Source organism: Mustela erminea, chromosome 16 (genome assembly GCF_009829155.1).
Source record: "Mustela erminea isolate mMusErm1 chromosome 16, mMusErm1.Pri, whole genome shotgun sequence".
Taxonomy (NCBI): domain Eukaryota; kingdom Metazoa; phylum Chordata; class Mammalia; order Carnivora; family Mustelidae; genus Mustela; species Mustela erminea.
The window spans coordinates 9,442,380-9,468,590 of NC_045629.1; the positions used below are offsets into that span (position 1 = coordinate 9,442,380).

The following is a 26,211-nucleotide window of genomic DNA, read 5'->3' on the forward strand; positions in this document are numbered from 1 at the left end:
AAATTGTTTATTTTTTTGGTGTTGAGTTGTAGGAATTCTTTATATATTTTGGGTATTAAACCCTCACTGGATATATCATTTACAAATACTTCTCCCATTCAGTAGGTTGCCTTTTCATTTTGTTGATGATTTCTTTCACTGTACCAAAACTTTTTAGCTTTGTGTAGTCCCAATTGTTTATTTTTGCTTTTGTTTCACTTCCTTGGAAAGACAGAAAAATAATGCTAATTCTGATGTCCAAGAGTTTATTGCCTAAGTTTTCTCAGGGAAGTTTTGTAAGGTTTCAAGTCTTACATTTAGGTCTATAATTCATTTTGGGTTTATTTTTGTGCATGGTGTAAGAAAGGGGTCCAATTTTATTCTTCTGCACATAGTTGTCCAGTTTTCCCAACAGCATTTGTTGAAAAGACTGTATTTTCTTCATTGTATTTTCTTGCCTTCTTTATCATAGATAAATTGACCATATAAGCATGGGTTTATTTCTGGGCTCTCTGCTCTGTTCCATTGACCTATGTGTATTTTGTTTTAAATTTCTAAAAAATGTTTTCCATTTTTGTACAAGTTCATATATGTACATATATTACATATTATAGATGTATAATAAAAATATAAAAATACACATGTATAATAAAAATGCATATATAATAAAAATTATATATATATAATTTATATAAAACAGAAACAGCTTTAAAAATTTTTGAATAAGGGTAACTGAATACATGACCTAAGGTCCTTCAAACTCTTATATATGTATATATATTCGGAAAATCATATTTGTGTGTGTGTGTGTGTGTGTGTGTGTGTGTGTAAAATTTAAAACTTAGAAAGGCGAAACCAAAAATGCTTGCAGTCCTATCATTGGGAACATTGTGATATTTTAGGGTATTTCTTCCTAGACTTTTTTCTGCTCAATTTCCCCCAACAAAAATGCTGTCATGCTGTATATATGTGAATATCTTTTTTTTAAAGATTCATTTATTTGAGAGAGAGAGAGAGAGAGTGCGCGCACAGAGGAAAGGGAGAGGCAGAAAGAGTTTTTTTTTTTAAGATTTTTATTTATTTGACAGACAGAGATCACAAATAGGCAGAGAGGCAGACAGAGAGAGAGGGGCAGCAGGTACCCTGGCAAGCAATCCCAGTGCGGGACTTAATCCCAGGACCCTGGGATCATGACCTGAGCTAAAGGCAGAGGCTTTAACCCACTGAGCCACCCAGCTGCCCCAGGGAGAGAGAGAGTGTTAAGCAGACTCCAAGCTGAGCTCAGAATCCGAGGCAAGGCTAGAATGACCTGAGCAGAGTCAGGCTCTTCACCAACTGCACCACCCACCACCCAAGTGCACCGTACTGTGAATATCTTTTTGTCTTTCTCTCTCTCCTATATATACACACACATTATTTTAATAACTACATAGTATTCTTTTGTGTAAATGTATCATCTTCTAGGTCAGTTTTCCAAAAGTCAGTTGCCTAAAGGCCAGTCTGATATATTTAATCAGATTTTCCAATTTACCAGAAGACTTGTTTTTTTTAACTTATCGAATATTATGTCCATTTTTTAAAAAAGCATATTCACTTTTTAATGTTTCTCTTGCTAGTTTTCAAATGGCATATCAACCTTGTTGTTTCTGTACTTAAAAGAATAAAATTTTAATTTAAGCTTAAATTTAAATTTAGAAGCATTCAAAAGAAATTACAAGTGACCAAAACATTCCCACCACATATGACATGCTAATGCTGTCGTTTCTAAAAAGAAATTAGGATGTGTTGACCCAGAAACTGTTTGCAAAACCGTCTGACACAGAAGGATAACACTGTCTTGAGATAAGGAAGGAAAAGTGAGGATGTATAGAGGAATTTCTGGACAGAAGCAGGAGATTTGCACCTCAGATGTAACAAAAACATGTCACCAGGGTTAATGAATTTTTAGAAATTAGTTTAAAATCCTAAAAATGTAAGGATGAGTAAAGTAAGGAATGAACTAGGAATCTAAAGAAACAACCATATCTCAGAAGACACTTAAGCTACTTGTTAAAATTTGAAAAATTATGTCTATAAATATTTTCATTTTAATCTCTAAAAGAAAAAGCTCTTTTTAAATATAAATTTAATACCAATATATTAAACATAAAAGTGATAATAATTCCTTATAATCAAGTAGCCAGTAAATGATCTAGTTTATCCATTTATCTTAGAGTTATTTTTAATAATTAAGCTACTTATTACTATCAACTAATGTTAATATAGTCCTAAGAAGATTCAACAGTCTTGTTTTTAAAAATAGAACATTTTGAGGTGCCTGGGTGGCTCAGTCGGTTAAGCATCCAACTTTTGATTTCAGCTCAGGTCATGATCTCAGGGTTGTGAGATTAAGCCCCGAGTCAGGGTCTGTGCTGGGCATGAAGCCTGCTGAACATTCTCTTTCCTTCTTCCTCTGCCCCTCTCCTCCTTAAAAAAAAAAAAAAAAAAAAAAATTCTTAAAAGGCATCAGAGATGGAACACCTGGGTGGCTCAGTGGGTTAAGCCTCTGCCTTGGGCTCAGGTCATGGTCTCACGGTTCTGGGATCAAGCCGCATCTGGCTCTCTGCTCAGCGGGGAGCCTGATTCCCCCCTCCCTCTGCCTGCCTCTCTGCTACTTGTGATCTCTCTCTCTCTGTCAAATAAATAAATAAATTTTTTAAAAAAGGCTTCATAGAAACTTTCAAAAGCTTTTAAAACAATTACATTTGATAAGAATTGTTATATCCTTAAGCTGTTAAACCACTTCAACTAATATACAGTTGTAAACTTAAGCAGTCCCACAAAAAATACCCTTTGCTACAGAGCTTTGTGTAACTTACCAGTTATTTCTGTAGAAACAATGTGGTGCTAGAAGTGAAATGTTAAAACGTGCATACATGTTAAAGGACTTTAATACGTATTGTCAAATTAAAGGTAGTGTCATTTACTCTCTCATGTCAAGCTCAACCATTTCATTTTATGGTGAGGAAATTAGAGCTGAGAAAAGAAAGTGGTTTTGTCCATAATTATAGGACTGTCATGCTGGACCTAGAAGCCCTGCTTCCCAGTTCCTAATTTGCTGCATCTGTCATTATCCATGGCCTTCTTCCAAGCAGGAGTCAAATTACCCTTCAACTTCTGTGCTCTAGATTCCAAACTGTCAGGTATTTGAACCCTCACCTACCTCTTAAATGTCTTTTTCGGACTCACTGTAATAAAATCCATGACTAAAACTGTACTGGCCTATTAGGGTGCTGATAAATGCAGTCAGTTTGCTCTTTTTATGCATCATTATTTCAGAGTATCTCAGTATCGGCTTAGCATGAGTTATGCTACACATTCCTGGTACAGCTAAGTGCATAGTACCTAGGTCTTCCTGCTGCTATGCATATGTCCTACAGCGTATAATAGAGAAAAAAAAAAGATGCTTTCAAACCAGGTGAAGACATTGGCAAACACAAGGTAAATTAAAATGTATCAGATTCATCTGATCAGATCAGATCACAAAAAACAAAATATAATGAGGAGGAAGCCAGCCTACTGCACTACATCTCTCGGGGGGGGGGGGGGGATCGTATTTTTGAATTAATTTTTTATTAAAAATTAATAAATTCATGCTTTCAAAGTGTACAGTTCAGTGGGTTTTAGTATACTCACACGGTTGTTACACCATCACCACTCTCTAATCCCACAATCCTCCGCATCTCGTGTGGAGCGTGCTTGCAGAATGTACACACTGCAGTTCAGCTGTGTAAAAACAAAGGTGAAACAAGCTTTCACATTCTTTAACTATCTCTCTTCATCCCTCTGAATAGTGGCAGGTGGGGAAACAGCCTTAAGTTTGCCAACAGGGTTTGAATTTTTTCCCGTTTAATCTTTTTTCCATCATGCCACTGCTTCTTTAACCTAGGAGCTTCTTCCTTCACGTGTCTTCTGCTCCCGTCTGAGATGGGACCTAAGTAGATAAAAGGTTTCCGTTGTGCTGTTTGCAGAGAAAAAGCCACAGATTCTCTCCATATTCTTTGTATGTCTGCTGACATATGACTGGGCACTGCTGATTGTGGGGAGTGTCACCCTAACAGTGCCCCCAAAGCCAACGGATCACATCGGGACACTTGAAAAGTTCCAGAGGCCCCGTATACCTCGAACAGGCTGAGTGAGGGGAGCCTGGAGACAGCCGCTCTGCGTGCTTCTCTCCAGTTGAGGTGGGAGGCAGCGGCTCTTTGAGATTTCTCTATAGCCTCCTGCAGGCTGGGTCTAGGTGTGTGGACCTAAAACTAGTAAATAAATGTTCTTCAGGCCACCCTCACTTTCCCAACTGGCACTTCCTATTCAGCGTTGTTGGGGGTGGCACCCTTGGACACACATTCTGTCCCATTCATGCTGTTTCTAATGCTCCTTCGGGCTCCTCTTGGTCACATTTTCTAACTCAAGAAGTACTTGTAAAGCACACCTCCCTCCCTTCTAGGGGCACCCAACCTTCCTCTCAGACTAGAGAGGATATCGCATCATAGAGGAGCCCCCGGATCTGAGTTGTCAAGGATTTGCTCTTAATATGGAACCCAGAGGAACACCCGGAGCTAGGATTACCAGATACCAAAATGACATTGACTTAATTGCCCAAAGATACTGTTCCTGTTACATATGGTATTTAAACCTTAGGGACATCATGTTGGAGGCTGGTCAAAGCCAGGGTCTGGACTCAGGTGGACCTGGGTTATCAGCTTACTAACCATGTCAACAATGGCTTTCTGGGAGATTTCACAGAAGAAGAAGACTGAGAACGTTTGAAAATGATTACCATGACATACATAGGAGAGGAATCTTAGTTGTCTAAGTAGAGAGCCTGGCTATACCCTTTTCAGTTTTATCTTTTAAAAAAAATTTTTTTTTAGGAAATTGGGCAAAAGAAAAGAAAGTCATTTAAGGCAGGAACCAATGGAATTGATTGTGGAGTTTAGTTCTGGAGTTTTCTCCTTCTCTGCTGTCTTGAGGCTGCTTCTGAGGCTTCTCAGACCCCTTTCCTCTCTGATAGGTTATTTGAAGAAACATTGCAACTCTTCCGTACTAGACTTTGCTTCTCTGCGGTCTCCTTCTTGAAAGTAAAGAAAGGAAGAAAACAATCAATGGGTGTCGATAAGACTTCTACTTGGGCAGGCAAAGTGAGGCTCTTAAGTTAACTAGCTGGTCTTGGAATGCAAGCGTGAGGTGTGGACTTTGTTTTAGGGATACATTCCTCTGAAGGACCCTTGAACCAAACTCAGCCTACTTTGGAAGCTCAAGATCACCTTTGTTTGGGATTGTTACCACCCATCTCTACGTCCTTGGGACTTCCTTTCCCTTGCTCCTGTTTTTCTAAGCTCCCTAATTCCAAGATAAAACTCACTCCATGGAGAGGTTGCAAAGCTTTGGGTAGGTAAAGAAATGCAGCTTTGGGAATGCTTGGATGGCTCAGTTGGTTAAGCCTCCGCCTTCCCAGGGTCCTGGGATGGAGCATGCATAGGGCTCCTCGCTCAGCAGGGAGTCTGCTTTTCCCTCTGCCTGCTGCTCCTCCTGCTTGTGCGCTCTCTGACAAATAAATAAATAAAATCTTAAAAAGAAGAAGAAGAAGAGGAGGAGGAGGAGGAGGAAGAAGAAGAAGAAGCAGCCGCCGATGGATCAAGTTTCACTTTTACCTAAAACCTTTGATAGCCTGGCACAGGTTCACATCAGGGCTTGCTTTCCTCATCTGGGCAATGCCAGGGACAAAGTAAGTAATTACATGTTCTTCTCTTTTTTCCCTACCAGCACAGATATTTCCAGTAACTCCAGAATGACCACTTGATATTGCAAGGTCAGGCAAAAAGTCGCTAACAAGAGAAAGATTTCAGAGCTCCCAGTGAGTCTTTGGATGAGTAATTGGCTTATTGCCGGAAAACTCAATGCAAATTGAAGCCCTCAGTTTGGGAAGTGGTGGTGAAATTCAATACCCCCCAAAAGTTTCTAGTTTCTTTTTGGTGGCTGCTGAAATAAAGAGAGAAAATTTACAAGTCATAAGAAGAACCAAATATGATACCAACACAGTTTCTTTGTAGCATTTTGTAAAGGCTAGAAATAGAGGTTCTGAGAGGTTAAATTCTAGTAACTTTGTTTTTAAATTTTAAGATCTATGATTGTGTGGAATCATTGTATGTCATGTGTGTGGAATGATCGTGTGTCAACACACGGATTCAGCTTTCATAGGGGGAGGTGGCATACGGTGGGATGTAATACTTTTCAAGCTTAGGAAATCTATGACAAACAAAGTATTACCCAAAATGTATGTAATACTAATTACATACATTTAGTATTAGGAACTAAAGGTTCCTAATACTCAGGAACCTTTCTCACTGCACAGCTTCCCACCCCCCATTTCAGTTACAGAGTAATGCATACATTTACATTCAGGTCATTCTGCAATACCAAAGTATACAACAGAGTAGCAAGTGCCCGCCCAGAAGTGAGGAGGAAGGGTGGGGGTTGGGGGGGAGGTGGAAGAAAACCTCCCTTTAGAGGGTCCAAGTGGCCTGGGTGCCCCCCTGAGGGCGGGATGGAAGATGTGCTCCTACTGTTCCCTCTTTGGGGTGGGAGGGGGTTATATGTGTGCTTCTCAACAACGGGAGTGTTTCTCTTGCAATGTTGCAGGGAAAACTAGTACTTAGACCTCGTTTATTTATGTGTTTAACAAACATGTATATAGCTCTTACTGTGTGCTGTTTAAAGCATCCTTTTAAGCACTTTGCAAATATCAGCTAATTTAATTCATTTAATCATCATAACAATGCAGCGAGCCAAAGTCATCTCCATTGTTCAGAAGGATATTGAGAGAGGGAGAGGTTTGGCAGTTTGCCAAAGATCATACAGTTAATGATTGATGGACCCAGAATTTGAGGTCTATAGTCCTTACTCCAAAATACGTTATAAATTGGAGTGTCTTCCTTAGCAGTTTTTAAGAGAGAACTTCTGTATAGGATCTTGTGGCTTTAACTGGACTTTAGAACCTAACCACCAGGGTGGTGGGAATCCTTTCTTTTTCTGTGGATATGTGGATTGCTTTCATGTGGATATGTGTGTGTAACTATGTATATGTGCATTTTTCCAATCCATAATGATTAATGGTCAAGAATGCCCAAATTATATAAATCTCTTTTTAATTCACCCTGGTCTCAGAATAGAATAAGTCAGTTTGACCCATCTAATGAACTCTCCCCTATTTATGGATGTCTAGATTGTCTCTCTGTGTAATACAAGTAACATTCATGTGAACATCCTTGTGCCCTATTCAAGTGTATCTCAAGAACAAAACCTTTTTTAAACTCCTTACCGTAAAAAAAATAAACTAAACCTGACAATCGCATCAAGTGATGAATATGTTAGCTAACTTGACTGTGGCCAGCACTTCACAATACACAGTTTATGAAATCACTATGTCATGTACCTTAAACTTACACAAAGTCATGTGTCAGTTTTAGCTCCATAAAGCTGGAGGGGTAAAAAAAAGAACAAACCGATCCCCGGAAGTAGAATTCGGAGTGGACTGTTCTTCTTTTTTGAGCACGTGGGTAACTGTAAGGCATTATTGGACCTGACCACAGGCAGCGCGGGTGATGAATGAAGACTCATACTTAGTCTTTTCTCCAAAATCTTTTTTTTTTTTTTAAATTAAGGATTTTGGTATTCTAAGTCCCTTCTGTGAGGATAAGCCTCCCAGTGGATATTTGTTCCAGTGACCAACAGACATTTTTGGGAAAGAAAAGTTACCCGCCTCCCATTTCCTGGATGTGTGGGTGGAAGTCCCTTTGTGAGCGAATGGTTGCCCAGCTGTTTGTGTCTCTCCAGACGGTATAGTGGAGCTCATGAAATGAATATCCCAGGACTGTATTTGCATGTCAACCCCCCTGTTATTATCATTATTAAATGAAGATCTCCACATAAGAAATGTGCCTTCATTTACTGCTAAAAAAAATTGAAGATATTGCCATAGGACTTGAAGATATTTACATCTGAAGGACTTGATTTAAATAAAGCCCGTCATAAAAGAAACCTTAAGCATTTGTGCCGGGGCCTCGCCCTCCTCTGACAAGCTCGGGTCCGCTTCCTCTTCCCTTCCTGAAAGCACCGTCACCCACCCTGCACTCTAGCTGTTCCTGACAGGAAACCTATTCTAGCAAATCTGGTGCCCGCCATGTTACCCCATCTCCATTCCCTTCTTTTCCTGGGTTCAGTTTTTTCTGTTTTCATTTTTGAAAAACTCATTATTGTCCTTTTTTGGTGAAAGCATTTCAAGTCCTTCTGAGAAAGAAGCAAGCCACAAAAATAACCCCTTCATTGAGCAGTGTTAGTACACAGATAAAGCACAAGTTTCAAAATAGCCATCCTATGGCAAAATGGAGGGTGGAGCATGGACTTTGAGCTAAAGCTGTGTGTGAGTCCTGGTGCCAGCATTCCCCAGTGCTATGGGAACTGGTCATATGACCTCTGTAGGCCTCCGTGTACTCCTCTGTAGAGTGGGGTTAGTAATACCTGAGTCAGAGGGTTTCTTCAGGCCATAAATGAAGTGCTTAGAAAATGATTAATGTCTAATTAAAAAATACTAAGTGGCGAGTCATTGTACATTGTAGCTCTATCATTTGCAAAGGTATAACCACTTTCTTGTTTTTTTGTTGGGGGTGCATTTTCTTTCTGGTACCTTCCCAGAGTAGAAGGCATTGGTAAACCTGGTCTGAGTTCATCCCTGTGTCACAGCAAGGAGCTCTGTGAGCTTTCTTGCTGTATTGTGAACAACTGTAGGGTCCCAACCCAGAGCTCACTGCTGGGTGGGCAGTCAGCAGAGGGTGGCTCAGCCTGAGTGACCAAGGACGGATTCTCCGTGTGGAGTTCTCCACGTGGAGCAGTGTTGTAATTATTTCCATCTATGGCCCATGCATTCGTTCTCAGAGATCCATGGTGGTGGGGAAGGGGAAATATGAAATAAGCATAAAGAAATGATAATCCATGGACTCTCTCCACCCCTCACACATCTACCTGCTTTCTATTTCTATCCTTTGTCTTCTTCCCAGGGACCCTGCCCTTGGACAGTCACCACTGTCTCTTTGTCTCATTCTCTCAGAGGTCTGGGTCGTAGATGTCCCCATCCAGCTCTCTTCTCCCCTCTGGCTCTTACAGAGTTCTCTCTGGGAAGGAGGGATCTCATTGTATCATTTCCCTGGGTAACAAACTCTCCATGGCTTCCTACTGAAATCAAGTCTGAACTCCTTGGCATGATCTAGAAATAATAGCCCTCAGAGTACTTTTCCTACCTCATCCCCTATGACCCTGTGTACCTGCGCATGTGCACACACACACACACACACACACACACACACAGCAGGGGTTTCTAACATTTTGAACAATTTTATGAAAAAAAAGTAGTATAATATTTCTTTATTTTCCCCCAACTCCAACATTTAATTTTGAAAATAACAAAGCCCCGGTGGCGGGGTGGGGGGAGATGAAAGAACATCCTCACCTAGATTCACTGATTTTTTTTTTTTTTTTTTTGGATTCACTGATTTTTTTAATGTTATGCCACTTTTGTCTCCCCACTCCCTTGTCTTTTTCATCTTTGGCCAAAGTGTTGTAACTTGCAGACACCATGAGACTCCATCCCTGCACACAACTGTAGGCATCTCCTAAAATACGGACATTCTTCTGCACAACCACAGTGCTATCATCATATCACCTATGAAACCTAGCAATTCCCTAACACCATGCTCAAATATATTCAGATGTCCCCAATTATCCCAATCTGCCCCCCCCCCATCCAGGATTCATTCAATGTTCGCCCATTGTGTTTCTTTAATCTCTTAATTTTGAATAGTTCTGTCCTAGCCCCCCAACCCCCTTTTCAGAGTATCCAGGCTAGTTACAGACTATGGACTTGGCTGATGATTTTGTTCCTCTGACCTCTGTGTTTCCTATAAACTAGAAGTTAGTTCTAGAGGTTTCTGTCCTTTTAAAACAACTGAGGTGGGTTTCACCGCCTTTCCTTTTTCTTGTCCGCGTTTTGCAAGGGGATCTCAGGATAAGCATGTGGGAAGGCTGAGGGCAGCGGCCAGAGCGGGTCCATCCCTTCATTCCCGCCCCGCATGTCCCCTGAGCACCTGCTCTCCGCAGGTGCTCTGCAGTTGCTGGGAATACTGCCCGGAAGAAACAGGCTGGGGGTCTCCCCATCTGCCTCAATTCTGGTAGGGACTGACCGGGAATTAGCCAAAATGTTATGGGATGTCGGTCACAATTTAAAAAAGAAGAGTGAAAAGCCTGCGGCATGGGCAGAGGGGTGATCTTTTCAGTAGGATCCTTAGTGAAGACTAGTCTGGGCAAATCACATTGTATCCAGATGAGGGTGGGAGTGAGGGACAGAGATGCAGAGACAGAGACACTGAGAGGGAAAGAGAGAGAGAGAGAGACAGGAAGAGACAGAGACAGAGAGAGAGACAGAGAGATGGAGACAAGGAGAGATCCGGAGTGTGCTCTGCAGTGGGCAGCTGGCCAGGCGACAAGAGAGTGAGTCCTCAGAGTGGGGGTGCATCAGTGTGAGGGGAAGAGCAAAGGGCAGTGGCGGTCAGGTGGACCCTCCAGGGCTTCCTCTTGGAGCCAGCTGTGTGCTCAGCAGCCAGTTCCATTTTCCCTTCTTGAACAGCACCATCTTATTGAATGATCAGTGAAACAGCTTTTTGGGAAGTGGGTGGGGGTTGAGACTAGTGAAAAAGAGCTTGTCTGTTTAGTTACAGATCAGCTCTATAACCCATCTCGCTTATTATTTACAGATCAACTTAAAGCCCTTCTCCATTGCAGAAACTTTAGTTTATTTTAAAAAAAAAAAAAAAAGGCTGTTTTGAATCAAAGAAGCACTTGCTTCCCCTTTATTTTGGGAACTGCAGCTTACTAGTTTCGGAAAGAGGTGTGACTGTCCTTTAGAGGCGGTGTATCTCCGTGATGTGATGATAAACAAGTTGAAGGGTGCAGGCCCACTGGAATCCCGCAGGACAAGGTGCAGAATCCGGCTGTGGCCTGTGGTTGACAGTTTGACCGTTTGACAGTTTGGAGATCTTGAGGTTTCCTAGAACAATTCCTCCTCCGGGAGTTATTTCCTGACTCCCACTACCGCCTCCCCAAACTCCGAGTCATCTCTCCCTCCTCTAAAGTTCTAAGCAGTGGTCCCCCAGTGGCAGTGCTTCGGAATTCCACAGATTACGCCCCTCCCGGGGGAGGGGACATGATTGGGCCCCAAGGAATTAACTGGAATGCATCCAGGGAATCTGTTCTGTTGAGTTTGGTGATCCTGGTGTTCCTTCAGCTTTTAGAACCACTGCCTTGCGAGATGTTCTAACGGAGCTCAAACAGATTTTTTTTTGTTTTTAATGTACAGATTTAACCATGAGACTATAATGTAAGGCAAGATTCATAACCTGATTTTAGTTTTTAAATTCATCTCTTTAGTCCCCAGAGTGCCTGGTGCAGTGCTCTATACATCCTAGTATTAACCAGAGAAACAAATAAAGGAGTTTAACGTTCGGAAGCACGGTTAATGTTGTTCTGCCCTGGTCAGGCGCCAGCCCCGGCTGTCACGTTCTTCCTCTGGGTTAGTAGGCACAGTCACAGTGTGCTGATGCCTTCATTTGTGCCTCCAGCTCCACCATCTCTCCTGGTTTCCACAGTCACATACCTTACTGGGAAGCCCACGGGAGCTGATCCGCTGATGTTCCTCTAGGCATCGCCTCTCCCACATCGGCATCTCCTCGTTTATTTCCAGTCTTGGTGGAGGGCCACTACCATTTCCCGAGGCCCCAAGCCACATTCATTTGGAGGCAGGTTCTGCACCATCTAGCTCTTAATCATGCTTGCCTTTGACGCCTCAGCCCCCTCACTTGATCCTGTCCATTGTGTCCTCGTGAAATGAAGAAGTAAGAAAAACAGCTCCCCAGCCTGGCACCCAAGGTGTGTTTCTGTGTCCATCCCAGCTCCTGGCCTTCCCGACCTGCTCCTGGCCTCCAGGGTTTCTCATCATAGACCTAGTTCCCTGAAGGGATCAGTTCGAACCTGTTCCCCAAAGGAGTGAGATGAACCAGTTCCCCAGAGGCCAGTGAGGAACTAGTTCCCTGAATGGCCTTGTTATCTCTGGATCAGTATTTTGCATATGAAGTTCCTTCTTCCTGGAATCCCTTTACTGCCTCTGCCACAGGACTGTGACTGACATCCCTCCCATTGTGACTTATAGAGATTTTCTTGGGGATGTTTCCTCCTCACTACCTCTTTTTCCACTTGCCTGAGTTAGGTACTCTTTTCTAGGTCCTGTGCATCCTCTGTCATTGTTTCTACTATAATTTTAATTCTCGAATTTCTGTCACGAGAATAGGAGCATCTTTAGGGCATGAATGATGTCTTCTGACCTAAAATTGGTGCTCCATTAATAGTTGTTGAATGAATAAATGAATGAATGTATAAGCAAATGGGTATGTGAACTGTATTCACATTTGAGTTTGTTAAGCTATCTATAATAAAAAATAAAAATGTATTATTTTTATTCTTCATGAATGGAGATATTTTGGTCCCTTGAAGCCATTTCTAAAATGGTAAAACAATGTCATTGCCTTTATATTCCCACAGGAAATATGGGATGTATAAAATCAAAAAGGAAAGACAATCTGAATGACGATGGAATAGATTTGAAGACTCAACCAGTACGTAATACTGACCGAACTATTTATGTGAGAGATCCAACGTCCAATAAACAGCAAAGGCCAGTAAGTAGATAGTCTCAGGGGAGAATTCCCACAGCAAGATCAACGCATGGCTGCTTAATTTAAACACCAAATCTGTAACATGTGCATGCAAAAAAATTACATCCATTACTTGGGCCTCAAATAATTTTTGATTTGCTTTATAATTTAATCTTTTAAAGAGTTTGTAAGCATTTTAGAGATTTTACCAGACCACTTGTACAATTAATGGCCTTTGATCACCTTCTCATGTGTAAAGAAAATAATCTTTCATATCACTGGTGCAAAGACCCAGTTTTTTTATATATATATATATATATATATATATATATATATATATATATGAAGATAAATTGATCTGTCTATTTGAACTTCTGTGACTTAGGATAGGTAGTGAGATTAGCGCAGTGGTCTGGAGGCAAAGGAAATTTTGGATTTGAGTCAGAAGCTAAAATAAATGCTGATACGCCCCTTGTAGTGTATCATATTTTATCCCATATTTTGTCATTCTTCAGTTAACTCCAAACAGTACATTCTGAAGTTGTCATGACTTATTATAGAGAATTAAATGATTAAAAAAGTACACAGCTAATTCTGCCCCCTAACCTTGGACAAATATCTGTACCAGAAATTTCGTATGAGTGATGTGCTATTCAATTCAATTGAGCACTGCTTGGCCAAGGAAGACCTAATACTCTATCTAATTTCATGGAGAAGAGGACCAGAGCTTTGGATAGTTGCTACATTAAATGTAATTTACTTCCGATCTTTTATCCTTCCCATCAACATATATACATATATATATGTATACACACACACACACACGTATACTCACATGTATGTCAAAGTCTCATGCCATTGCTGAAATTGAGAAGTTACTGTTGGCATTCTCAAACAGTGGAGATGAAAAGTGAATATATTATTGCTGTTAATTAATGTATATGATGTTTCTAGATAGATAAATTAATGTTATATAGAAAAAACCAAAAGGTATAAGACGATTGCTTTAATAATTTAGTGATATACATATAAATATAGTCTTTAATAACATTATATAAACCAGTGTAAGTATAGGACTCTATTACATAAAAATGCTTAATAGAAAAGAAAACAATTGAAAGAATTGGAGTCATAGATAGTTTCCTCATTATAGACTTGAAGAGCTCTCATGGAAAGAATCTGGCTTTTCCTGATATCACGTCCTAGGTATTTTACTTGCTTAGAACACAAGTTCTCTTTTTGAAATGATCAACGAAGATGCCTTGACTCAGAAAAACAAAGGCAAATCACATAAACGTGCCATTTTTCCTCCTCCTCAGAATAAGGGAGGTTAAACATGGGGTTGGAAGGTGAAGTAGTAAACAGGTTTGCAATATGGCAGTCCCTCCTGGATTCTGTCTGTTAGTCTGTGCCTTCTCTGGCTGCCCTTGTTTCCTGCGCCCGGAGGGTTGCCTTATCCCATGGCCATAGATAACAGTCCCAGGTGTGGCCAGATGTGCCAAAATTGGACGCCCTGGCTCCGCGACAGCGGAACTGTGATGAGCTGGTGAGGTGGGATTGATGAAATTCAGCAAAGCTCCGAGGAAAAGACATTTTAAGGAAAGAGTTAAATGGCAGATGAGTTGGCCTATATGTGTGTTGGTCTTCTAGAAAGTCTATTAAAACATTTGTAAATTAAGGACTCTTTGATATTTGACAATCAGCTTGCTGCTTTCAAAGTGATTTAATTAGTTTCTCATCTTCTGATTATTTCCTCTAAATCATTTATAATTGATCATGCAATCCTAATTATGCAAATCCCCATGATTAAAAAATCAGTGTAGGACTTCTTAAAGTAAGTATTTAAGGATAACACGGACCCCCGATTTTCAGATAGCAGGACACAGAATAATGTTCCTTCCCCCACTGGCCCAGCCTCATAATTGGAGATTTTATGGGCTTTCACCCGAAATTTAAATTAAAAAAAAAATTTAAATTTCAGTGCAAACTGGTTTGGTCCATTCCTTTGGGCCACTGAATCAAAGGCAAAAGTTGCATGATTTGTGGATATAGGCCTTGGACAGTACTTTCCTGAAAAAGGGCCCACGAGGTCTTATCATCCTCCCCATGGTCACTGAGAGAAAAAGGAATTTGATTTGAAAGGTCATTGAGGTGGCCTTTTGTCCCACAGACCCTTCCTGCTAATCCACCTCAAAGCTGAAGTAACGGGATGCCATCTGTCCCGTGACAGGAGCAGGGTCAGCCTTAGGAAGCCTGGATCCGTTAGGACCTATTCTCAGTGTCTAGTGACAGAGCCCTGACTCATTTTCTGAACAAGTCTGGGAAACCCAGAGATCAGCAGTTCTGGCCAAAGTCCTACCAAGCCAGCTCAAGCCATTTCCATCTTTCGCTCTGGGTTTCCATGCTGAGACTCCAGCCTTCACCTGCTCACTTCCTGCTACCCCCGACAAATGACTGCTTTTTAGAAGGGGGAGCCATTCCGCTGAGCTGTGTGGGATGGGGCGCAGCTCCGCAAAATGTTTGCTCTGTTCTTCTCTTCTTTCCGGCTTCCTCAATTAGCCGTTCTAAACCTCATTTGCTACTGTGAGAAAAATGACATAACACACAACATGACTGTGAGGAAGAAAAGCTAATCGTCAAAATCCTTTTCCTGACCAATATTCTCTCGTAGGTTCCAGAATCTCAGCTTTTACCAGGACAGAGGTTTCAGACTAAAGGTATGTTTCCATAGCAACATGGTCGTTTTCCTTTCTTTACTGTTACAGATGCTGTAAGGGAGTCAGCCTGGGTGTTTTTATTTATACTTTCATTGCCAAAAAATACATGGGATATAAAATTTATCATTGTAACTATTTTTACGTGTCCAGTTGAGTAGTTAAGTACATTCCCGTTACTGGACAGCCAGCATCCCCACCCATCTCCAACTTCTTCATCTCCCTGAGCTGAAACTCTGTCCGAGTTTAACACGGACTCCCCGTCCCCCTACCCCCCGCAGCCCCTGCCAGCCACCATTCCACTTTCCGTCTCAATGCGTTTGGCCACTTCAGGTACCTCGAAAAGTGGCATCATAAAGTGTTTGTCTTTTCGTGTCTGGTGTATTTCACTCCTCATAATGTCTTCAGGGTTCATCCTGTTGAATTAGTCCTGTTGTGTGGACACACCGTATTTTGCTTATCCTCATTTGTCACTGAACATTTGGACTTTTCCTTTCAGCTCTTGAAAATAATGCTGCTCTGAACATGGCTATATCATTTCTGAAATACAGGGCGGGAATTAGTTATAGTTGTAGGTCTATATGCCTGGGGATAACACAAACTGTATCCAGTGTGGTTAATACGTTGTTTACTGTAGACCATGTGGGCTGTGAGCCCCACTAGGCAGGAAACACACGTCATCATGCATCTTTTGTACCGGGTAAAGACTTGTTAAAACGTTTCCATTGATGGATTCTTGAAGGTCTTCCCTTTTGTCCTTCCTTAGATCCGGAGGAGCAAGGAGACATCGTGATAGCCTTGTACCCCTATGATGGCATCCATCCAGACGACTTGTCTTTCAAGAAGGGAGAGAAGATGAAGGTCCTGGAGGAGTAAGTATGACCACACACCCTGTGCCTGCTGGCCCTTTACTCAGGCTCCTGAGTCCTGGCCCCTTCCTTCTGCTCCCAGCAGCATAGCAGCAACAAGCAGCCTCGAAGCCTCCTTGCTGCTAGCAGCACTTTGGGAGTGCAAGGATTGGGGCCACAGGAATCTTCTCTTACATTCTTCAGTTTTCCCTTTGAATAAAGACACTGGTTTCTTTCCTTATCCATCTGTGCCAGCTTAAGAAGTTTGTGTCTGTGGGAATTTGCATGTTATTTTAATGCCATGTTTATCTAGTTATATTGCTCAAATTCAGACTGGGTATATGGGTCTGACTTAGTTTGATTTGTAAGGGCACTGTGCTGAAGCAGCCGTCATTTTGGAAAAGCCCCTACTCAGCAGTTGTAGTCCTTCTGCAAGACACTTAGATGTCGTCATGTCCTTGGTCCACCCTTCCCCCTGCCTTACTGACTCACAGACCTGTGGCTCAGACCACAGGGACTTGGAACTGAGAACAAGGATTTCCCAAGGATTTCCCCCTAATCTTGCATTCGTTGTCACCCTGGCCCCACCCGCCAGGGTTGGAGGAGGGAGACTCCTTAGTAAGTACAAGGTACTAAGTGGTTAAGAGGAGTTGATGCTTACTGGTGAGTGTGAACTCCGGCCTAATCCTGGCCCTGCCTCTTGATAGCTGTGTGACCTTGATAAGCCACATCTGCTCTGTGCTTTCATTTTTTCACTTAGGAAATGGGAGCAGCAGCGGCCGTGTCATGAGGTTGATGTGACAATGTGGTGTGTGTGCATGTATGTGAACACAGCATAGACGTACAGTAGGCAGCAGCTCTGTGTCCGTGTGGCTGTCCTTCACGTCTTGCAAACGAGAAGCCCGACTGTGTGTGGGAATTTGAACATCATAGTTGAGGCTCATGGGGACCTTCCATTCCTGCCTCCTGCCTCAGCCCCAGCCTCCTCCTCGGCTCCATGTTGAGGGCAAGAACGTGGGAATGAGCCTACCTGCTTGGGATTATTTTTGGTTTTCCATTTCTTTTCTTCACAGCATCTCTCTATTGATATTAGATGTTTCAACAAAGGAGTTTATAATATGAGAGCTATGCTTCGTTGTTCCCTTGCACCCCGTGTCTATAAGGATCCCACAGCATTTCTTAGAGATCCTGAGGGAAATTACAAACATGTGGCTTCTGCAAGATAGGAACCATTTTTACCAACTCTTGTGTGTGCAGCGCTGAGCACAGGGACTCAGTTGTGAAGCTGTTTCCCTTTGCCTTAGTCTCTAAACATAGTTTTATTTCAGCAAAAGGAGTGAATTTTTCTGCTGGATTCTGGGGTTCCAGGGATCTTCCCATATTCCCTCACCCCCCAAAACAGACACCTTCAGACAATTGCTATTGCAGTTCTTGACTCATCGGATACACACACTTATTTCTTTAAAAACTTAAAAAAAAAAAAAGTAATCTACCCACAAGCCCAAAGACAAGAGTCCCATGCTTTACCAACAGAGCCAGCCAGGTGCCCCTGGATACAAACGCTTTTTGATGTCTGTTTCTCTTCCAGGCACGGAGAATGGTGGAAAGCTAAATCCCTTTCAACAAAGAGAGAAGGGTTCATCCCCAGCAACTATGTCGCCAAAGTCAACACCCTGGAAACAGAAGAGTGAGTCCTTACCCGTTGCCATCTTGGATGGTTTTGCTTGCTGCCTGGGCTTTCTTATGCATTTGTACCTTTTTCCTTCCCTGGAGCATAACATCCATGAAATATAACAATGTCTTCTCAGGTGGTTTTTCAAGGACATAACCAGGAAGGATGCAGAAAGGCAGCTGCTGGCACCAGGAAACGGTCCTGGAGCTTTTCTGATCAGAGAAAGCGAAACCTTAAAAGGTAAGAAGTGGTTTAAGTCCCCTTCTAAATGACTATTTAGAAATTCATTCTTAGAAACTAGCATAATATATCTTTTTTTAAGAAAAAGATACATTATATTCTGGTAGTGAAAGCTTTAATGGCTTGATAACAAATAAACTCAATAGTGTTGCTATGAAAAGTACCATAGCAGACATAATTATGGCCATTTCTCACCATGCTTTAAGTTTGTTGCGGAGCTTCTTACATTATGATTGAGAGTAAATCTTGAAATTTTAAGAGAAAGAAAATCAAAATGACTTTTCAATTCAGTGAAATAATAAAAAAAAAAAAAAAACTAGCACAAAGAAGGAAAACGGTGTCTTGGTTAGCTTCATAGCAACAAAATGGTAGCTTCATTTGTCAAGTAGACTTCTTATAGGACTTAAATTATGCACTACATACATACTTATTTTACATTTTGCATATTTTATTGCAAATTGTGTACCATGGTGTTTATAAGGCAGATCTTACTTGTAAAATATAAGCATAATCTTTCCTTGTGCTTTCCCCCACAGGAAGCTACTCTCTTTCTGTCAGAGATTATGACCCTGTGCATGGTGATGTTATTAAGCACTACAAAATTAGAAGTCTGGACAATGGAGGGTATTACATTTCTCCACGAATCACTTTCCCTTGTATCAGTGACATGATTAAACATTACCAAAGTAAGTAAAAACTAAAGGTCGGACAAGACAAAACAGATTTATTATGAAATGCAGGGTTCAAACACTTTTTTATATTAAAATTCTTCTACCTTACATTTCTTTTGGATGAAGTTGGAGGATTATATTCTGTAATTGATTCTAAATTAATCTATAATTACATATGCATGTGAAGTCAGAATGGATCTTAGTGAATAATTATCCCAGTTCTTCCCACCCAATCCGTGCTGTTTGACAGTTAATGTTCCAAAACTGAGAAGAGAAAAATGAATATTCTTTTCATGTAGTGCATATTTTTACAACACATCTTTAAATATTTGGAATCAGAATGCAGATTTGCAGATCTGTGTCTTTATATATATATGTGTGTGTGTATATGTGTGTAAAAGTAATCCATAGTCTGGGTAAAAGAAAACAGAAATAACAATGACAGGAAAATATTTAGAGGTGACGAGTCCATGGTCCTCTGTCTCCAGCGCTTCTCAGTTTGCCCTATGAAGCCAAACCCATGGGTGGCCTTTAGGTTCATTCCCTGTGTGATTGAAGTCGGTTGTGGTGGGTAGCTGCTGGTACTGTTTACTTCTGCCACCTACTCTCAAGGGATACACATTGTAGGTTTGCAAACAGTACTGATGGATAAAATCAAGTATGTTCAGAATTGTCTTTCAGGTAAGAATTTCCAAAATCACGATTATACAAAAGATACCCCCATAGAATTTTAGGTTCACAGACTACATTGAGCTGGAAATGATCCCACTAGTAGCCAAAATTTCTTCATAGATACTGGTAAATTACAAAGTAGGACATTTTGTAACTTTTATTTCCCCTCTTTCACATTAGAGCAGTCGGATGGCTTATGCAGAAGATTGGAAAAGGCATGCATTAGCCCCAAACCACAAAAGCCATGGGACAAAGATGCCTGGGAGATCCCACGGGATTCCATCAAGTTGGTGAAAAGGCTCGGTGCTGGGCAGTTCGGGGAAGTCTGGATGGGTGAGTGTGGGGCTCTGGAGGAGGCAACCAGGGAAATGAGGGCTCAAGCCAATGTCCATCCATGTTCTCAGCCAAACATTAAACCATGTCAGAAGCATCACTTCTTTTGTTTTGCTCTGCCCACGTGGCACCAAGGGCTACAGAATGGTTTGATCGGACTCTGTTCCTTGTAACGCTCCTCTTTTAAAAAACTTTCTAAAAAACAACTTTTTAAAATTTTTAGTGAATTACAGTTGACACACAATGTTATGTTCTTTTCAGATGTATAACAGTGATTTGACAATTCTGTATGTTGTGCTTTGCTCACCCCGAGAAGTGTAGTAGCCACCTGTCACCATATGACATTACAGTGTTATTGACTCTGTCTTCCGTGCTGTACTTTTCATCCTGGGAACTTAATTGTTTTATAACTGGATGTTCATGTCTCTTTCTCTCTGTCTCCTGCTTCACTTCTCCTCCCTGCCTACCCCCCGCCATAGTAGCTCTTCTAGAATGAACGTTTATAAGGAAGAGGACAGTGGGTTTTTATCCTGATGTTCTGTCTACTTGTTCATGATTCTCTCATCACCAGATTCTTGGTACACATATTTTAAGGGCAAGAAATTGGTTTCCATCTCAGGGAAAATTATATTCGGGGTGAGGATTGTCCTTACTAGTGGGCCTAAGTGGAAGCATCAATTTATTGCACTTTCTCACCAAGAAAGCTTCTAAAGATGCTCCAGGTGCTGCCGTTAATGAATCATTCCTTACGTTAAGTCCTGCCTTCTCGGGCTGATGAGAGGTAATGACGGAATTAGAGCAGTGACTTCTCCAGGGATTTATCCCCCCGTGCCTTTTATAAAGTTTTTGTAGTGAATGTGAATTTTCTTTTTCTTTTGTGACAGAATTTTTAAAACCCTTTTTAAAAAAGTCACGCTCTCCTCGAGGTTCTAACTGAAAAACGCCGTTGCTCTTGTGAAGGATAACCTGTGGGGTTGCACACATCTTACTAGATCACCTTTTCCATGCCAGCTCTGAGTGAAAAGCAGCTGTGATTTCCAGAGAGATGAAGGGGTAGCAGCTTTTAACCCCGTGCAGTCCCAGCCGAGCAGAAGCTAGAGACTCAGCCTGCTGTGACCATGTAGGCACCTGCATCCAGGGGTCTGTCGAGGGAGAGGTTTCTCCTCTAACATGATTGCCTCTGGGATTGCCGTATTGCCTCCTTTGTCCTGTTGCTGTTGCTTTAGCTGAAGCATCTTTTAAATACGGCAGATACTGAACCAGAGGAGAATGAGCTCTCGCCGCACTGTTTGTGAACTTGTTAAGGAATCCAGGTAAATGATTATTACACAATTGGACAGTCTTCATTTTTGCTTGGCATATTCCAGAACCAGTCAGTAGCCCCCGTCAGGCACGCCATCCCAGTCAGCAGATTCGTCGGTGTGAGTGTGCTCTCCGGACGCGGCCACTTCTCATTCGCACTCTGTGGCCCAGGTCATAGAATCAAACCTCGCCTTTACCTGCCTGCCCTTTTGCTTTTTATTGAGGTAACATTTGTGTCACATAAAATCAGTAATTTTTTTTTTAAAGATTTTATTTATTTATTTGACAGAGAGAAATCACAAGTAGTCGGAGAGGCAGGCAGAGAGAGAGAGAGGGAAGCAGGCTCCCTGCTGAGCAGAGAGCCCGATGCGGGACTCGATCCCAGGACCCTGAGATCATGACCTGAGCCGAAGGCAGCGGCTTAAGCCACTGAGCCACCCAGGCGCCCTAAAATCAGTAATTTTAAAGTAAACGATTCAGTGACATTTACTACATTCACATTGTTGTGTAACCACCACCTCCATCTAGTTCCAGAATAGGTTCATCTCCCCATAAGGAAGCACTGTACCCGTGAAGCAGTTATTTCCCATTTTCCCTTCCCCGGTCTCCCCAGACCCTGGCAGCCACCATTCTACTTTCTGTCTCAATGAACTTGACTAGTGTAGGTCCCTCATGGAAGTGGAATCATAGTTCATTTGCCCTTGTGACTGGCTTATGTCACTTAACAGAATATCCTCGCGGCTCATCCATGTTGTAGCATATGTCAGAATTTCATCCTTTTTTTATGGCCGAATAATGTCCTACCGTATGGCTACACCACACTTTATTTATTTATCTGCCATTGGATATTTGGGTTGTTTCTACCTTTTGTCTATTGTGAATAGTGCTGCTGCAAATATTCATGTACAAGTTGTGTAGACAAATGATTTTATTTCTCTTGGGTGTGTATGTTCTTGTAGAAGTGAAATTGCTGAGTCAGACAGTAATTCTATCATTAAATGAGGGATCATCAAGCTGTTACCTGCTCATTAAAAAAAAAAAGCCACCTTCTTTATTCCTCTGAGGTATTTGTATTTATTTCTTAATATGTTTTTTTTTTCTTGCAAATCCACAGGGGAGGGGTTGGAATTGTATAATAAACAGTGCAGACCCTTCACCTGAATCCACCAGTTAGTAGTTTGCTTTATTTTTTTTTCTCTCTTCTACATACACACACATACACACACGTATTTTATTTTTCTTGTTGTTGTTGAACCACTTGAGAGTGAGTTGCAGATGTGATGACTTTTCACCCCTAAATACTGAAATATGTGTCTCCTAAGAGCAGGACCATTATCTTAGATGATGCATTGTCCACGTTTAGCAATCTAACATGGATACATACTATTACCAGTACAGAGTCTAGAATTTCTTTCGTTGTCCCAGTAATTCCCTTGAGCTCCTAGGATCATGTGTTTGCATCAAGTTGACATGTCTTCACTATCCTCTAATCTGGAACAGTCCCTCAGTCCCTCTTCATCCTTTATGATACTGACATTTTACAGAACATGGGTCAGTTGCTCTGTAGAATGTTCCTTGTTTGGATTTCTCCGTGGTTTGGCTCAGGCGATGCCTTTGTGTATGAATAGTATCTGAATAGTTAGCGATGCTCTGTCCTCAGGGCATCTACCAGGAGGCACGAAATATTAGTTGGTCCCATTATTGCTCATGGTCTGTGTGGTTTTAAGGAGGTCTGCCAGATTTCTCCATTGCATATATTACTTTTTAGTTCCTTTTCATGATTAATTAATAGTCTGTGGGGAAATCGTTTAAGATCATACAAATATCCTCTGCTCCAAAAGAACTGTCATCACATGGTTTCAGCATTATCTGCTCATGTTGAGTTCTCTTTCTTCTGAGAAGCTATCACTTCTCTAAGGAGAAGCTGCCCCTGTGTTTCTTCATTCTCCCCCCAAACATGTCTTCTCTCGCCCACTGGCTCACTGAGGGAACCAGATACCTGCTTTCTCCCTCCGGCCATCGGAGTGCTCTTCCTCCCTGTATTTACCATGTCTTTGAGTGGGAGGAGGCGATGAAGCGGGGACGAGGGAGAAGGACAGGAGGAGAAGAGGAAGCTGTACAGTGTTCACCGGCCCCCTTCTAGGTCCATACGCATCGATTATCCCTCATAGTCACCACAGTAACACTGTGCGATAGGAATTACTGTAATCATTTGTAATCTAGAGCAAGGACTCTAGATTCAGACAAGTGTCTTGCCCAAAGTCATTCAAGGCAGTGAAGAAGCCAGTTGCTTTGGCTTCCCAGAGACCTGGACTCTCTTGCTTGCTAATAAGCTATTTACACAAATTAATTTGACCTCCTCACTTTCCTCATCAGTAAAATGGGTAAGCAGCCACCTTCTCAGTTGCTGAAAAGAGAATGAGATTTATATAGCTGTTGTGTTTCTTATACAATATGGTTCTGTGCACTCTAGTTTTATTTTCTTTATTTTATTATATTTGACCATAGTCACTGGAAGCTCTATTTCAGTGGATTTTCCCCAATTTCAGTCATGAGTTCAAACTATGAATAACCCAGTTAGACCTTCCTTTGAATATTTGCCAGCAAAGGAATTGCATACCTGTCATGAAGAGAAAAGTAGAGGCAGCTTAAGGGGGTGTATTCATCTGCTATAAAACAGTAACCCTGCATATGAAATGATGGTTTGGAGTTTTGTTCCAGCCTCCTCATGTTCAGCTGTGAAGCTAGGATAAAGGCGTCAAACGACATGCTTTTTGCACTGGCGAGATAAGGAGAAGAACCGCTAGTCTGGGAAGTTATTGCTTTGAGGGGAAGAGACTATGCTAGTCCTTTTGTGTTTTCTTAAAATTTTCTTCTTTTTTAAATATTAAAGATCTTATTCTTTACTTATTTCTCAGAGAGAGAGAGAGAGAGAGAGAGTGCACAAGCAGAGGGAGTGGCGGGCAGAGGGAGAAGCAGACTCACTGCTGAGCAAGGACCACCCCCCCCACCACTTTCACCCCCACCTCAGACTCGGGACTCAGTCCCGGGACCCTGGGATCATGATCTGAGCCGAAGACAGATGCTTAACACAGTGAGCCACCCAGGTGCCCCTTCTTAAAATTTTCTTGAGCACTACTGGCTCAAGAAATCCCTTTGGTAATTTCTTTGCCACCTTGGCCATGGTGGTGGTCACAGGGGCCATTTGCCAGCCCAGCTCAGCCAGAGAAACTGACGAGGGGGTGAGCTACCATAGCACGGGGGTGAGGGAGGGCACAAGCCCGAGTCCCCGGCTCACAGTACATTTCTGTCCTGAGTGGCCCAAGCATCACCTGCAGATCAAGCTCATTGGTCCTTCTGAGATTAGGAAAAACCTCGATGTCCAATTCCAGATACACAAGATCCTCCTGCCCGTTCCTCACCTTTTCCTGTTCCTGCACTTCCACTGGCCACCTGCTAAGTCTTCACTCCGATTTTAGAGAACATTATTTAGCATGTGCCCAGGTGGAGGGAGAAACTGAGCTTTAGAGGAGAGGAGAAATGTGGCATTGGAAAATACGTAATTGTTCTCTCCAGAGTGTTATTTGGATTTAAACTGTTTGAAAGAGGTAAATATCTGGTAAAAATTCATCATTTGAATAGATTACTAATAATTGTGTGGGTGGGTGGGTAAAATGCATATAATATAAAAATTTCCATCTCAGTCATTTTTAAGTGTACAATTTCAGTACTGTTACGGACATTCCCATTAGACAGCCAATTTCCAAAGCTCTTTTTGTCTTGCAAAATTGAGCTTCTTTACTCTTTAAACAACAGTTCCCCTTAATGCTCTTCACAGACCCTGTCAACCACCATTCTACTTTCTGTTTTTGTAAATATGACCAGCCTCAGTACCTCAAATAAGCAGAATCATAAAGCATGTATTTCGTGTGACTGGCTTCTTTCACTCAGCACGGCTCCACGTTCATCATGTTGTAGCCTGTGACAGAATTTCTTCCCATTCTAAAGCTGACTTACATTCCATTGTATGTATATACCATGTTTTGTTGATCCGTTCATCCACTGCTAGACACGGGGTTGATTCCACCTTTTTGGCTATTGTGAATAATGCTGCTATGCATGCACAAATGTCTCTTTGAGACCCTGCTCCCAATTCTTTGGGGTATATACCCAGGAGTGGGATCGCTGGATCACAGGGAAATTCTGTATTTAATTTTTCTGAGGAACTGCCATACTGTTTTCCATGGTGGCTACACTTTACATTCCTACCAACAGCACAAGGATTCTGATCTCTCCACACCTTCACCAGCACTTACCCTTTACTTCTCTCTCTCTCTTTTGCTTTTCTAAGGTAGCCAACCTACCAATAACTTAGTTGTATCTTACTGTGGTTTTGATTTGCATTTCCCCAGTGATTAGTTATGTTGAGCTTATGTGTTTATCTTTTCACGTGTTTACTGGCCATTTATATATCTTCTTTGGTGAAATATCTTTTCAAGTCCTTTGCTCAGGTTTCAATCGGGTTGTTTGATTTGCTAATAATGTTTTACAAAACAGAGGTAGCAGAAGCTCATCTAAAAGCTTATAATACAACCTAGCTTTTGTAGGTATCGTGTGAGGATCAAATGAGGTGATTCAGGTAAGCGCTTAGTTGATAGCATTCAGAGAACTATTGTTATTATTAAATACTGAATTTTTTTAATAAAGAAAGTATGGTAACATAGTGCAAAGACTGAAATAGGAAAGATTACCCAGGATTTCCTCACTCAACAAAGTTTCTTGGTTTTTTTTTAAAGATTTATTTATTTATTTGAGAGAGAGAGAGCGAGCTCACACATGCATGTATGTGTGCACAAGTGTGGGGAGGGGTAGTGGGAGAGAATCTTCAAGCAGACTCCCTGCTGAGTGTGGAGCCCAATGTAGGGCTCAATCACACAACGAAAGAGATGTTAACCTGAGCTGAAACCAAGAGTCAGACATTTA

General features: G+C 41.6%; 1 protein-coding gene across 6 annotated transcripts in view; it reads left to right on the forward strand.

Moving 5' to 3' along the window:
* The window catches only part of LYN (LYN proto-oncogene, Src family tyrosine kinase), a 119,113-nt gene that overhangs the window by 42,658 nt on the left and 50,244 nt on the right, over positions 1-26,211 (forward strand). For 3 of the 6 annotated variants that reach the window (XM_032316655.1, XM_032316661.1, XM_032316656.1), the window contains exons 2-8: positions 12,664-12,800; positions 15,448-15,493; positions 16,257-16,362; positions 17,927-18,025; positions 18,147-18,250; positions 18,787-18,936; positions 19,774-19,926. In XM_032316655.1, coding sequence (XP_032172546.1) covers positions 12,669-12,800; positions 15,448-15,493; positions 16,257-16,362; positions 17,927-18,025; positions 18,147-18,250; positions 18,787-18,936; positions 19,774-19,926 — 790 coding nt within the window. In that variant the 5' untranslated portion in view covers positions 12,664-12,668. Of the gene's footprint in view, positions 1-5,607; positions 5,747-12,663; positions 12,801-15,447; positions 15,494-16,256; positions 16,363-17,926; positions 18,026-18,146; positions 18,251-18,786; positions 18,937-19,773; positions 19,927-26,211 lie in introns of those variants that run through there. The other 3 variants (XM_032316657.1, XM_032316660.1, XM_032316659.1) reach the window with 3 other exon arrangements.